We start from the raw sequence: 16,574 nt of genomic DNA on the forward strand, positions 1-16,574 counted from the left end.
TTAAAGTTGCTCCAAAAATTTATTGGTTTGCTATAATAATAATAATAATAATAATAATAATAAAGTCAGGCTGAATGCACATATTGATGCACATTTCCTCACAAATGCGATGACTGACAAAATTGCACTTTTGATGCTTTTTATAAGCAGTTTAAATTGTTTTAAAGTAAGTTATGAAATAATGAACATATTTAAAAGTAAGTAAGATTAAATGCACACAATATTGCCAAAAACATGTTCTTAATTAATGGTAACTTTTTTGGCTTCAAATGAGTGGATAATGTCTCCATAACTGCTTTGATCTGCTGGAACTACAATCCTAATTTTAGTTTTGCAAGAAATAATTCTTCACAACGAAATTAGAACAAAAAAAGGAAGAAACTTCCACTCAGTAAGCAGCAGAGAACTTAACGAGCCCTTCTTTGTGTATTGTGTATGAGTACACTGTTTTTGTTGTTGGTGCTGCTGCTGCTTGGTAAGTACAAGTTGTTCTGTTTTTTATTATGACTAATGCAAATATATAATAAATACTTAAATTCTTTCTTCCATAGGTAACTAATGGCAGTCTTTTGTACATGGTTATCTGTGCTTCTAAGCACAGTTTTTGTTCCGTAATTCTCCCTCAATTTGCTGAAGAGTTTATGTAGAAAAATAATCTTATACAGCTCCAAAGCCAGGACTATAATAATTTGTACTTATTTTAAACAATATCATTCATCACATAAAATGCGAAAAGCAGTCTTCTGCTTTGAAGACATATGATACTAAGCTCAGCTGTAAATTTTAAATTAAGTATTAAAATTAAATACAATTCCATTCTTCCATTTGTGACAAATGAATTTTTCCTCCCTAAAAAGCCACACTGTTTATTATGGTACTTTAACACCATACTTAAAACAGATCTGAGCTGCCATGTAAAGAGAAAGACACCTTACTCAAGAATAGCTACTCATATGCAGAATTCAAGGCACATCTCAAATGCATCATTTACAGCCTACAAAAATGCTTTTTAAGCAACTAAACATTCAAAATGAACATTTTAAGAGTGTAATTTTTAACAAAAAAACTGGTCCACCAAAGAATCATGCATCAGACTGATTAGCCTTCTCCATCCCTATTAATAGGGTCTTTCCTTTTTTTCACAAAAATCTTTTTTTTCCAATTTCTATAAGAAATAAACTTACATTTCATTGAACCACAGTTATATGGCTTCATAAACTAATACATGTGTATAATTATAAATAAAACAAAAAATATGAAATCCTCTCACTACATCTTAACTACTACCATGAAAACCAATGCACAAAAATCTGAATAGAAATATTAACTGGTCAGTCTGTTTGGTTCACCATCAAGTGTATCTGTCATATATGTAACCTTCAGCATTCTAGAGAAAAATTGCTTCTCCAGTGGATGATTGACAGTCCATGGAATAACACGGACTCCTCGCTCTTTCCATTTGCGGACAGTCTCACTGCAATAATTATTAAAAAATAATTAAATTTCTGAACAAGTAAGTCCATATAAACTTTCATGAAACAGTTAACTTTTCTCACACTGCCTAAGAAACAATTTTTTTTTCCGATTAATTTCATGCACTACTGTTCCCAAAATTACAAGAACAATTCTCAGATGTTTAAAAAAAGATAAATAAGAACAAAGCAGAAGTGTAGCCTTCATATACTGGTGACTGGCTGTTTCATTCTGCCTTACACACTACTCCACATTCCACACACAGCTAGCCAACTACCGATGCCATACTGTTCTCTAAGAACAATTGTAAAATAAGTTTGGAGCACATCATTCACTGTGCATTTACTCATAATCTATCACAATTAATAGACTTCATCACTGGTGAAGTACATTGTCTCAATGAGCATCTGCAAGTCTTTACAACTGCTTCCTTCTAAGTAATGAGATCAGGGGAAGCACAACTTTATACTTTTGTTATTTCTACTGCAAACACAGTTAATATTTTAAGAATGACTGCCAATGATGGAGCAAGTGGAGAAATACTTAATGCATGATGGCAACCATTTCATTTCTGAGGGTATCTAGGTTAAAATCATAACAACAGAGATTAATCCTTTTGATCTGTTCTGATGAAATAATATTTTAAAGACGCAATCAATGGAGTGGTACACTTTTCTGGAAGAAAAAAAAAGGGCACATCACATTTTTGCAACAAATTTTCTTATTAGCCTTAGGTTTGAGTTTTGCTCTGGACAATAAAAGTTTGGTCTGAATCCCACCTCATATTCACTAATTTTTTGTTCAAGTTGTTTACGTGCTCTATCGAGAAGAGACAGAATTTTGATACAACTGATACTAGTGAGATTCCCTTGCAGTTATTTACATCTGTTCCGTCGGTCTTCTTGTGTAACTGATGAATTACCGCATGTTCCAGTTGTCTGGAATTTGTTGTTTGTCAAACGTCTTGTGTGATTTTGGCAATTTCTTTTATGGCATTTGAGCTTGCCGATTTGAAGATTTCGGCTACAGTTCCTTCTTCCCCCAGTGCTTTACTGTTTTAGAGTCTTTTGATCTGTCTGGCTGTTTTATTTTCATCTGATGAAATGAATTTGGATTAGTGTCTTCAGGTACTTGTGGTGGGAATCTTTATTTGGTTATGGGCAGTTATGCAGTTCTTTGAAATAAGGTATGTATTAACACAACAACAATCAGGACACTACATACAATTACAGAGACCGTGAGACTACACAATATTTTAAAATAAAAACTACATAGCTAAAGTATCATTAAGAAAAATGTGGATTACCTTTTTAGAATATTTTTGATTTTCATTGACAGTACATAGTAATAAGGTATCTAATACATAAGTAGGACTTACGTCCAAGGTCGTACCAACAACAATGTACTTGTGCTACAACTGCTGGCCAGTAGTACACCACTAATCATTTAGATAGACTTATTTCATACAGATAACGAAAATTTAATTGATATTAGGAGCACACAATGATTAACACACATCCCTGTACCTTTTAGTAGGTAACATGCCTCTTACATATTACTCAGATGTTATGCACCCTACATCCTTCTGAATCTGTTTAGTGTATTCATCATATTTACCCTCCACACTGCCCTCCAGTACTAAATTGGCGATCCCTTGATGCCTCTGACTGTGTCCTACCAACCGATCCCTTCTTCCCTTCTTTCAGTCAGGTTGTGCCACAAATTCCTCTTCTCCCCAATTCTATTCAGCACTTCCTCATTAATTACGTTAACTACCCATCTAATCATCAGCATTCTTCTGTAACACCACATTTCGAAAGCTTCTATTCTCTTCTAGTCTGAACTATTTATCGTCAATGTTTCACATCCATACGTGGCTACACTCCACACAAATACCTTCAGAAAAGACTTCCCGACACTTAAATCTATACTCTATGTTAAATTTCTATTCTTCAGAAAAGCTTTCCTTGACATTGCCAGTCTACATTTTATATCCTCTCCACTTCAACCATCATCAGTTATTTTGCTCCCCAGATAACAAAACTCATTTACTACTTTAAGTGTAGCATTTCCTAACCGAAGTCCCTCAGCATCACCTGATTTAATTCGACCTCATTTCATTATCCTCATTTTGCTTTTTTAGATATTCATCTTATACCCTCCTTTCAAGACACTGCCCATTCCGTTCTCTCCAGGCCCTTTCCCGCCTGAGAGAATTAAAATGTCATCGGCATACCTCATACTTTTTATTTCTTCTCTATGGTTTTGAATTCCTACTCCAAATTTTTCTTTTATTTCCTTCACTGCTTGCTCAATATACAGATTGAATAACATAGGAGAGATTTGTACCCTGTCTCACTCCCTTCTCAACCACAGTTTCCTTTTCATGCCCCTCGACACTCATAACTGCCATTTGGTTTCTGTAGAAATTGTAAATAGCCTTTAACTCCCTGTATTTTGTATTTGCCACCTTCAGAAGTTGAAATAGTGTCAACACTGACAAAGGCTTTCTCTAAGTCTAAAATGCTAGAAATGCAGGTTTGTCTTTCCTTCATAGTAAGGCATAGGGTCAGTATTGCCTCACGTGTTCCAACATTTCTACGGAATCCCAACTGATCTTCCCAGAGGTCGGCTTCTACCAGTTTTTCCATTCATCTGTAAATAATTCGTGTCAGTGTTCTGTAACCATGACTCAAATTTCTAGTCTGGTAATTTTCACACCTGTTGACACCTGCTTTCTTTGGGATTGCAATTATTATATTCTTCTTGAAGTCTGAGGGTATTTCACCCGCCTCATTCATCTTGCTCACCAGATGGAAGAGTTTTGTCATGGTTAGCTCTCCGATGACCATCAGCAGTTTTAATGGAATGTTTTCTACTCCTGGGGTCTTTTTGACTTAGGTCTTTCAGGGCTCTGTCCAATTCTTCACACAATATGATATCTCCCATTTCATTTTCACCAACGTCCCCTTCCATTTCCATAATTTTGTCCTCAAGTACATCACTCCCTATACATTCCTTCCACCTTTCCGCTTGCCATTCTTTGCTTAGGACTGGTTTTCCATTGGCACTATGTTCATTCAGGTGGTTCTCTTTTCTACAAAGGTCTCTTTAATTTTCCTATCTTACCCCTAGTGATATAAGCCTCTACATGCTTACATCTGTCCTCTAACCATCCTTGCTAAGCCATTTTGCACTTCCTGTCAATATCATTTTTGAGACATTTGTTTTCCTTTTCACCGGCTTCATTTACTGCGTTTTTATATTTTCTCCTTTCAGCAATTAAATTCAATATCTCTTCCTTTACCCAAGGATTTCTACTAGCCCTCATCTTTTTACCCACTTTATCCTCTGCGGCCTTCACTATTTGATCTCTCAAAGCTACCCATTCTTCTACTGTATTTGTTTATCATTGCTGAATGCTGTCTCCGAAACACTCTACAACCTCTGATTGTTTCAGTTTATCCACATCCCATCTCCTTCAATTCCCATCTTTTTGCAGCTTCTTCAGTTTTAATCTACACTTGATAACCAATAGATTGTGGTCAGAGTCCACATTTGTCACTGGAAATGTCTTACAATTTACAACCTGGTCCCTAAATCTCTGTCTTACCATTATATAACCTATCTGAAATCTTGAAGTGTCATAGGCCCCTTCCACATATACAACCTTAATTCATAATTCTTAAGCCAAGTGTTAGCTATGACTAAGTTATGCTCTGCGTAAAATTCTACCAGGTGCCTTCCTCTTTCTTTTCTTACCCCCAGTCCATATTCAGAAACTACTTCTCCTCCTCTTCCTTTTCTTATTATTGAATTCCAGCCCCCGCGACTATCAAATTTTAGTCTCCCTTAACTATTTGAATAATTTCTTTTGTCACGTCGTACATTTCTTCAATCTCTTCATCATCTGCGGAGCTAGTTGGCATATGAACTTGTACTACTGTGGTAGGCGTGAGGTTCGTGTCAATGTTGGCTACAATAATGCGTTCACTATGCTGTTCAATCCCTAATGCAATACATATACATGTTATCATATAGAAAAGAATCAAGCCAAACTGCTAAAAGTCCCAGAAGACCAGGTTTAATTTTTTTTATTTTAATTGGCCTGAGTGTTTTTCTAAACATTTTTTCCCATTTCTCAATATTAACTCCAATCTCTGCAATGGTTCATACTTTAGCTCACGTCCAACACAGTGGCAATAGCTTTCATTTTGACATCGGTCATCATTTACAGGTGAAACATTTCATGTCTTATATTCATGGCAATATCATCTTTTCAAATGCCAATTCACTACCTGAATACATAAGCTGCATAGCTCGCCCTAACTGGCTTCACTTATTGTAATTGTCCCTGCAACCTTTTTATAAGTGGACTTTCTGTGAGGCTAGCCCTGAAACCATTTGCCCGCTCACTCACACTCCCACACTAAACAGACAGATACTAGTTTACAACACATGTCTCACATTTTAAAGTTACAGAGCAACACATCGTTAATATTTTAAACGTAATTGTCAACTTACAGTGTAACATTGTCCTTCTGCAGGAGGACAGCAGAAAGGCCAAGAATGTAATATGTAACATTATGAAGTGCCCAGTCACTGGCAGCATCAACTAATAAAGCCAAGATATGAGAAATTAGGCCATTGAAACGTGGATGGCTCTCACCAAAAGTGCCATCATACGATTGATACGCATAAAAATTTGGTCTCCAAGCCATGGAACAAACAATATTTGGGTCTGCTCGTCGTATCTGTAAAAAAGAAGTAAAGAGTCTCAAACCAGAATAATAGAGGCTACACATATATGCATATACACTGATCAAAAGTATCCATACACCCCCAAAAAACACACGTTTTTCGCATTATGTGCATTGTCCTCCCACCTACTGCCAAGTACTCCACATCAGCAACCTCAGTAGTCATTAGACATGGTGAGAGAGCAGAATGCGGCACTCCGCAGAACTCATGGACATCGAACGTGGTCAGGTGATTGAGCGTCACTTGTGTCGTACATCTGTAAGTGAGGTGTCAAAACTCACTAACATCACTAGGTCAACTGTTTCTGATGTGATAGTGAAGTGGAAATGTGAAGGGACACGTACAGCACAAAGTCATACAGACCGACCTCGTCTGTTGACTAACAGAGACCACCAAAAGTTGAAGAAGGTTGTAACGCGAAATAGGCAGACATCTATCCAGACCATTACACAGTAATTCCAGACTGTGTCAGTATCCACTGCAAGTACTATGACATTCAGCGGGAGGTGAGTAAACTTGAATTCCATGGTTAAGCGGCTGCTCATAAGCCACACATCGTGCCGGTAAATGCCAAACGACACTTCGTTTGGTGTAAGGAGTGCAAACATTGGACAACTGAACCATGGAAAAAACGTTGTGTGGAGTGACGAATCACGGTATACAATGTGGCAATCCGATGGCAGGGTGTGGGTATGCCGACTGCCCAGTAAACGTCACCTGTCAGGATGTGTAGTGCCAGCAGTAAAATTCAAAGGGGGTGTTGTTATGGAGTGGTCTTGTTTTTCGTGGAGGGGGCTTGCACCCGTTGTTGTTTTGTGAGGCACTATCACAGCACAGGCCAACACTGATGTTTTAAGCACCTTCTTGCTTCCCACTGTTTAAGAGTAATTCGGGGATGGCAATTGCATCTTTCAACACAACTGAGCACCTGTTCATAATGCGCGGCCTGTGGTGGACTGGTTACATGACAATAACATCCCTGCAATGGACTGGTCTGCACAGAGTCCTCACCTGACTCCTACAGTACACCTTTGGGATGTTTTGGAACGTCCATTTCGTGCCACGCCTCACCGACCGACATTCATACCACTCCTCAGTCCAACACTCCGTGACAAATGGGCTGCAATTACCAAGAAACCTTCCAGCACCTGACTGAATGTATGCCTGTGCGAGTAGAAGCTGTCATCAAGGCTAAGTGTGGGTCAACACCATATTGAATTCCTGCATTACCGATTGAGGGCGCCATGAACTTTTAAGTCGTTTTCAGCCCGGTGTATGGATACTCTTTATCAAATAGTGTAGTAGGTAATGACCACATGATGGTAAGTACATTAGTAAACACAACTAGTTCCACATTATTTGCAGGGAGGCCATACGGGTCTTCCTCCATAACTTGTTGGATACAGATTTACACAATATTTTTAGTAAGTAAAGTTACAGCAGAATGCAAATAATTTACGATCAATGGGGACAAATCACAGAACAGCAGAAGCATTGAGTCATTGAGGAGCACACACAAAAGAAAAAGAAAACTTGCTAGCTTTCAGAATATAAATCCTTTCTTGTGCAAGTACACATAATAGAACTGTTACCAATATCAGTTGTTCCACAGCAGAACGTCCGCCCCCAGTAGCTGAGTGGTCAGCGCGACAATATCAATCCTAAAGGCCCGGGTTCGATTCCCGGCTGGGTCGGAGATTTTCTCCGCTCAGGGACTCGGTGTTGTGTTGTCCTAATCATCATCATTTCATCCCCATCGACGTGCAAGCCACCGAAGTGGCATCAAATCGAAAGACTTGCACCCGGCGAACAGTCTACCGACGGGAGGCCCTAGTCACGTGATATTTATTCACAGCAGAACAGTTCAGTTTGGGAAGACAAGATATTTTTTAAGTTTACGAGCTGAGCACTGTCTCTGCAGTGGGGCCACTGCAGCTACAGCCACAGCCTGCGTCTTAAGCAAGTACACATGGTGAGCAGGCCAACAGGAAACACCAAGCTCAGCACTGCAGGGTATAAACGCAAACAATTCAGCTGTAAGCGTGTTACACAGAGTTAGCCATGCCTCCATAACATTACGCATGAAGCAAGATCTGCATCTTCATTCACCATGAGTTTGTCGTGAGTGCTAACATACCAGAAGGAAACTTCGTGGCAGATTAAGATTGTGTGCCGGAGCGAGACTCGAACTCGGGACCTGTGCCTATGGCGGCAAGTGCTCTACCAACTGAGCTACCCAAGCACGACTCACGTCCCGTCCTCGTAGCTTTACTTCTGCCAGTACCTCGTCTCCTACCTTCCAAACTTAACAGAAGCTCTCCTGCGAACCTTGCAGAACTAGCACTCCTGAAAGAAAGGATATTGGGAGACGAGGTACTGGCAGAAGTAAAGCTGTGAGGACGGGGCGTGAGTCGTGCTTGGGTAGCTCAGTTGGTAGAGCACTTGCCTGCGACAGGCAAAGGTCCCGAGTTTGAGTCTCACTCCAGCACACACTCCGCTGCAGAGTGATAATCTCATTCTGATACCAAAAGGAATTGTTATGCAAATGTAGTAGTGGGAGAGAATGCTGGCAGTTAGGAATAGAGGAGGAATGTTATGAATAACATCTAATAGCAAAAAACCGTAACAAATATGTCGGCTAACAGACAGGTAGTCACTTTATGTCAGCTAACAGACAGGTAGTCACTTGATCAGAAGGATCAATGGTGTTTTCCCTGTCACATGCAATTCTCTGCTTACTGTTAGATAAAAGTTGTGCAAGATTGTTCCAGTTCTCCTGTACACTAATGGGCAATGATGACAGCATCTTCACGAGCTGCGAGGAGCAGTCTTTAAAGACCAGAACGAGAACTGCTGCTAACGAGCCACTGAGTAGACTGTCAGCACAATACCGAGCTGGAGCATGAGCTGCTGTAACATCGCTGCCTCCAATTTACCAGCAACTTGCTGAATGGCAGGATCACCGAACAGCATGACATCATGACATCAAGATAACGCAGTCACTTGATAGGCAGTAGTGCCAGTCAACATAACCGACAAACTAACAACATGGCAACATGCAGTGCCCAATGGGGCAATAGGATTGGACATTATGGCAGCCAATAACTCTGCAAAGTTTGTGAGAAATCGATAGGAGCTGCGAAAGGGATTGAGGACTTCTACATCCTCTCAAAGGTACACACGAAGGACCACAGCAGCAGACAGACCTGAGGACCTGCCCCCCAGGATGTAGCACAGAACTAAATATGCCATCTACATTGTAAAATTACTGAACAAACATGTCTTACGATTGTTTCAGCTGTTACTGCATCTGCATCGTGGAACCTACCACAACCACCCTGAACACAGTAGGGGCACAAGCCAGTCATGTTGGTCCCTGTAAAATTCTATATGTTTTTGTATTTTAAGCTATAATATCCAGAGTCTGAGGAATAAATCTTTTGAACTAAGCCAATGTTGACTGTGTATTATGGAGCACTGGTTCAGGAGTTTTGAATTACATATTGTAAACATTAATCACTGTAATTTGGCTAGATAGTTCTACAGCAGGACACCAAAAGTAGAGCTGTTTATTTTTCTTAAATCTGGCACTGAATATGAAACGAGGTGAGGGAGAAGCTTTGAGTACTGAAAAGCGCTTTGAAGCTGTTGGTGTTCAATTGCACGAGGAGATGGGTAACTCAATTATTATAACAGTGGGAACAGGCACTTTCATTAATAAGTTGGAGTCTCAGCTGGACATTATGTTTACTGAACAACCCATCACAATTTCCTGTGGGGACTGTGTGAAACTTGTCAATGATTCTTCTTGAAAGAAGCTATTTCCTAATGTGTTGTATAGCTTCACCATGTTACCTCTTCCGAGTAGTCCCACTGGAATAAAGCATTAAAGGAAGTCATATAGACAATACATTTTCAAAGTTGGATACCATGGAGATACAAATAACCAATACTGGTTTAAGTCTATGTGATCATAATGCCCTCACATCTTTACAATTCCAGCTGCACCTGTGGGAGAAAGGGATGCACTTCTTGCTTAGTTTTGTAGGTCATATAAATAACAATTCCTGCTTAAAAGTGCTTTCACATTCAGGTACTCTCTCTTCAGTATCCATGTCCAATTTTGAAATGTGTTTTGCAAAGATACTGATCGGAGCCTATTCTCGTCTCATCACTAAATCCACTACCTGGATTATTTCAGGCATTAAGATTTGCTGTACAACACTAAAAAGGTTGTGATCGAGTAGTCCGGTCAACAAATGAAAATTATTGGGAAAAAAAAAATCACGTAGTCACGAATTTTTGCACAGTGCTAGGAGGGAGCATCCCCAACAACATACTAAAAATACTGACCATAGTGGTGTAGTATTGGGGCAGGGGGGTTTAAAGGTGAATTTATGTTTTTCACGCATCGCTTAAAACTGTGGACTTCAGCAAAGAACTTTCCCAGTAAAATATTAACTTACATTTAATTTGCTACAAAAAGGTCCAATTCATTTTTTCTCAAGGACTAACAGTTCCACGTTGCAAGGGATGGAAAATAATAAATGATTAGAAGTATTGTTTTAATGGAATAAAACTAATGTTTATGATCAAATGAAGTGGGTTAAAAGCGAATATTATATGTTCATATTACATCTAACTGCAGTAGAGCAATATTAAGTGATAAAATGTTCTGAATGTGAAACAGCGTCATAGGCGGGGTGGGGGTACATGTGGAGAAGCAGCACGATGTAACTTAGGTCGACATACTGTGCTCAGGCACTTGACTCCTTCATGGGCCCGCAAATTTAAAATCGAGGAGGTGATTCCTGACTATGTTACAAGAAGCAACCACAGGCTGTCTCAAAACATGCAGAGCCTCCACAGTGTACATAAGTTATGTGCACTAATTCATTGTTCGCTGTACAAGTGCCACCCACCAATCAAAAATTTTGAAAGTGATACCTTTATTCAAGAGGAGTAATTGATAAAGTTGAAAGTTAATGTCCCATGTCGCCCCTATCAGCATCCTGTGCAGTATCTCAGAATGATACAACAAATGAAGTACTTTAACTGTGATCAGCTATTGAACAGTAATCAACACAGCTTTCAATCTGGTAGTACAGGAATACTAATAACAGTTTACACAGACGTATTTAGAGATGTAGACTACAACACTGTTGTAGGAGTTAATTCAGATATTTCTAAAGCTTTTGATACTGTGACACAAACTGATAGACCATGTAATAAAACTCTTCCAGGAGTTCTATTCTGGATGTTGTCCTCTGAGAAACACTTCAAAGTATGCTCCTCAGAAGGTGCTACAATGGCTTACTTTAGTTACTTTCAGTCCCTCGTAGCTTATGCAGTAGTTTCTTGAGGTAGATCTAACAGTCATTTTATTTTTACATTACAGAGAAGGGCTATTCAAACCTTCTCACATAGCTCAAGGGCTTACTGCAAGCCTCTAACTACAAAGTTATGTGCACTTACAGCACCCTCCCCTCAACTGTGGATCCCTTCAAGTAAGGTGACCAAAAAACTACTATTTCTCAAAGATATGTGAGGTACTTTGGTGGTGTTTTATGTAAGGCATTGCCACCACACAAAGAGGCTGGAGTAGGATAGTGCTTCTACAGTGTGAATGAATATGTTAGCCTACAGAAATACTATGCTCCATTTATTGTTGCGTATTCTTTTAATATTCTCACAGATGTGCCATCACCTATGCTGTGTGTCTGTCTGCACAAGTATGCTTCTGCTGTTGGTTTCCTGTTTTCTTGTGAAGTGCAATACATCACCTCAGAGAAACTATCTTTTGCAACATTAGTTGTGATGAATACAGTATTGGCAGGTGATCATGTGTTGTACTTTTCAGCAATGTTGTATAAGACATTCATGTGTTTACATGTTCCAGAAGTGTATTACATCAAAGTTTCATGTTTTAGTTAAAACATTTATTTTACTACTTCTGCATCTTGTACTCTCCTTGTAGACCATGTATAAGTGGCTTCCTTTTCAATGATATACCAAGTGAGGTGGCTATGCCAGTTTTAATGCAATCTACTCTCACTCTAAAGGAGTGAAATTCGTACCCCATCCTGCCACCATGACTGAGGTTTGCATGGTTTTTTCAAGTTGCAAAGGTGAATGTTTTATATAAATAATTAATAAATACCATTTACATATAAAACAAATGAGGGATTGCTCAGTTACTGCACAGATATCACTAATACACTAAATTACCCACTTCCTTATACTGTGCCAGCTTACAATGAATGTACTTATGTCTTGATGTCTCTGGCCTTGGCAGCTATATATATATATATATATATATATATATATATATATATATATATATATATATATATATATATATATATATGTCTGCTTGTGTCTGTATGTGTGGATGGATATGTGTGTGTGTGTGCGCGAGTGTATACCTGTCCTTTTTTCCCCCTAAGGTAAGTCTTTCCGCTCCCGGGATTGGAATGACTCCTTACCCTCTCCCTTAAAACCCACATCCTTTCGTCTTTCCCTCTCCTTCCCTCTTTCCTGATGAGGCAACAGTTTGTTGCGAAAGCTTGAATTTTGTGTGTATATTTGTGTTTGTTTGTGTGTCTATCGACCTGCCAGCGCTTTTGTTTGGTAAGTCTCATCATCTTTCTTTTTAGAGATTAGTGTGTGTGTTTTCTGATGAAGGCCTGTTTGGCCAAAAGCTTTGTTTGACAGTGCCTACCTGTGCCTCAGTATCTACGCTATGCAATGAGTAGCAACTACCCATTTCATAATGTTGTCTTTATTCCATCCTTTATTTTTTTCACCATTTGATTTTGTACTTGTATATATTTATACAACAATGAAAATGGAATGTTCACTAATTTCTATAATAATGAAAAACTGTATTTACTGCATCAACATAGTATAAAACTGAGCACATGGCATTACAATGATCTGACTTAGCTTCTCTTCAACAGACAGAGAATGCTGACAACCACTAACAAATATGGTTTCCTCTTTGAATTGAATTGAATTGAATTTTATTTGATCCTGTAAGATTACATTGTGTACAGTAAATCTACGTGTAATATAGGACATGTCAAAGTATTAAAATTCTTTATCACTTATTTTTCTACACCTTTAGCTTACATTTTTACATCACCGATAACGAGTAACAATATATACAAATTTAATGGCATAAGTATTCTGCAACACTGTAAAACTCTTTTTCAATGAGATACTCTTTAAGTTTCTTTGTAAAGTCATTGTGAAGTACACTATCTTGCAGGGTTTTGGGCAGACTTCTTAGTAGTCTGATACCAGAGTACTGGGTTCCTTTTTCTAGCATTGCCAGTCGGTGGGGTATGCTCCGTACTTCATTCTTCTTTCTTGTATTGTGGGTGTGTACACTAGCATTTGTAATCCAGTCCTCACTACCTTTTGTGATGTACACTATTGTTTTGTATATATACAACGATGAAAAAGTTAAGATACCTAAATTCTTGAAACAGTTTCTGCATGTTTCAGAGGTCTTTCTTCTTAAAATGGTCCTAATTGCTTTTTTTTTGTAATGTGAACACTCGTTTTGTCTCTTGTTTGTTTGAGTTTCCCCACACCGTCACTCCATACTGTAAGTATGGTTCGAAAAGTCCATGATACACTGTACACAGAAGGTTCTTGTCTGAATACTGTGATAGCTGCATCATTAAGAATATGACAGAGCTCAGTTTCTTACAGACATTGTTAATATGTTTTTTTCCATTTCAGTTCATTATCCACAAGAATACCTAAGAATCTAGCAGATTCTACTTCTTCCAGCCTTGTTCCATCAACCTCTAAATCCATGTCTACAGCCTTTTCCTTGTTTTTAAACACTGCATACATAGTCTTTTTTAGATTTATAACCAGTTCATTTTCCAACAGCCATTGAACTGAGACATTTGCAGATATGTATGCTCTTCTCTCAAGCTGTTCCATATTTTGGTCACTATTTAGTATTGTCATGTCATCAGCATACAATATTTTCTTTTCTTCCTCCTCAACACCTGTATCATTAACAAATACATTAAATAACAATGGCCCCATTACCGAACCCTGCGGCACTCCATATTTGATGGATTTGGTTTCTGATTGGTACGAGTTTCCTAATGATACATACTGCTTGCGGTTGCACAAGTATGATTTGATCCATTCACCTGGTTGCCCCCGAATGCCACAGTTGCTTAATTTTTGTATCAGCATTTCATGGTCAATGGTGTCAAATGCCTTTGAAAGCTGCTCCAACAGCTAACCAGTTTGATTTTCGTTACATCAACAGTAAATAAATCATTACAAGCAGCACCAACAACTGCAGCATTGTAACAGAACTTGTAACATGCTACAATCTGGTAAAGTGCCATCAATTGTGCCTTTCCAAAACCCAGATCCTCTCTCAAAGTTCCTTTGCTTGGATGTGGCACTGCATTACTGTTAAGTCTCGAACTACTACTTAGTGTCTCAAGTATTTTCCAACTCTTGAAACATTATACCATAGATTGTAGAGGAATATTGCAAAGTCACATCTTTAAAACCAATCCCAACACAAAATGTGTAAAATACTAGCTAAAGTTTTAGCTTACAGAAGAAAATGCAGTGTTCTGTTTTCTTACAGTCATCATGTATGAAACATTAATGGTTAAGTATATTGGATTAGCTTATTTTATCAAGCTGGAATTAAATACTGAGAAACAATATCAACATAATTTTACTTACCATGTAGATTAAGTATGGATTAAATGATGATACAACTGCAGTCTTGTACAGTCTACTGTTCTTATCAAATGCATCCAGCACAACTGGAACAAGCTGAAACATCAAATGTTTCCAAGTCAAATCACCATTACAACTAACTGCACCATTTCTTGATCAGATAACTAGGATAGAGAATCTAAAAATAGGAATCAGATGCAATTCCCTCTGTCTGCTGGGAGAATGACAGTCTCAGAATATTCTCAGAGTTGTTCTCCAAAGAAGAGAAGGAACCACTTAAACAATTTTGGAAAGATTTTGAAACAGCCATCCTACCAGCAAACGAAGGGAACAGTGTGGTCATGTTAACACAGCAGTATCAAGCAAAAAAACTTATGGCCTATTGAAGTATGACACCTACAGGAGAAGTGGAGATGATCCTGCAAACTAAATGAAGAGGACTACCTACCTACTCCAACACATATTCCCAGATCGTAAGACGGTGACGAGACTTCGTCCACCAGCAGCTGCATCACCTAGACCTAAAGGACAACATAATGTCTACTAGGTCCGAATGGCACCCCACTTGACTGTTAGCAACACCGGTGCACCAACATATGAATTAGCAAAACACCGAACAGCAATGCTCAGCCCCCTTATGGGCAAATGCCGGCATCACACAAAGACGACCTCGTGGTTAGCTTCGATGTGGTGTCTTTCTTACAATGGTATCTCAAGGACACTTCCTAAGCACCATAGGACGAAAGTTTGGGCCAGCCCTAGTGGCACTGAATTCGTACTTAGTCCGCGTACTTTCTATTCAGCAGAAATTACTATGGACAGACAGTAGCAACAGACTGCCTACTGTCACCAGTGGTGACCATTATGTTTATGGAGGCATCTGAAGAAGCAGCCCTGGAGTTGGTATTCAACACGACCTCACGCTTTTCTCAATATATAGATGATATGTTCACAATGTGACTACACAAGGGGTACAGCCTACAAGACTTCCTGCAATACCAGAATTCAACGAACTATTACATCTAATTCACATTGGAGTTCTGGATGAGCTCACCAATCTAAGACCAGACCACACACCAGAACACTGTGCCTACCATAAACTGACAAACAGATTCATATTTGTATGCCTTCAGCTGTCCTGCCCCTTCACAACACAAAGATGTCCAAATGTCCAAAGCACCCTAGCGCACTGAGCATATGAAACCTCTGACGATGACCATCTAGCAGCCGAATCGCAGCTCCTACAGGCTGTGTGCAAAAACAACTACGACCATAAGCGCACGTCACAATTTTATATCATCAAGAAGTAAAAGAACAAGGACTTGCACGTAAAGAAAGGCCCACAAAATATGCTGTAAAGACACCACAGGTCTTGTACCAAAGATTAAATGTCCTCTGCCATATTGCTACGATAGATAAAAAGTAAAACATGGTCGACAGCCAGTGCGTCATTCGCTGAAACAACAGTTACTTCAGACAGCAGACATACATGAGAATATAAGTGGTTAAAAAAAGAGCCTTCGGTCAGCAAATGACAAACCATTAAAGGTTGACAATGAGCACAGTGTGGTGGGGGATCATCACTTAATAAATGGCACTGGCTAAAATGA

At 38.9% G+C, this 16,574-nt stretch overlaps 1 protein-coding gene across 1 annotated transcript in view; it reads right to left on the reverse strand.

Annotated features, from left to right (window-relative positions):
* The window catches only part of LOC126251836 (glycerophosphodiester phosphodiesterase 1), a 22,585-nt gene continuing 6,011 nt past the window's right edge, over window positions 1-16,574 (reverse strand). Inside the window, exons 4-6 of the mRNA XM_049952501.1 lie at window positions 14,968-15,060; window positions 5,998-6,227; window positions 1-1,474 (exon numbers count right to left, since the gene is read on the reverse strand). Coding sequence (XP_049808458.1) covers window positions 1,324-1,474; window positions 5,998-6,227; window positions 14,968-15,060 — 474 coding nt within the window. The 3' untranslated portion in view covers window positions 1-1,323. The remainder of the gene's footprint in view (window positions 1,475-5,997; window positions 6,228-14,967; window positions 15,061-16,574) is intronic.

This window comes from Schistocerca nitens, chromosome 4, assembly GCF_023898315.1.
Source record: "Schistocerca nitens isolate TAMUIC-IGC-003100 chromosome 4, iqSchNite1.1, whole genome shotgun sequence".
Taxonomy (NCBI): Eukaryota; Metazoa; Arthropoda; class Insecta; order Orthoptera; family Acrididae; genus Schistocerca; species Schistocerca nitens.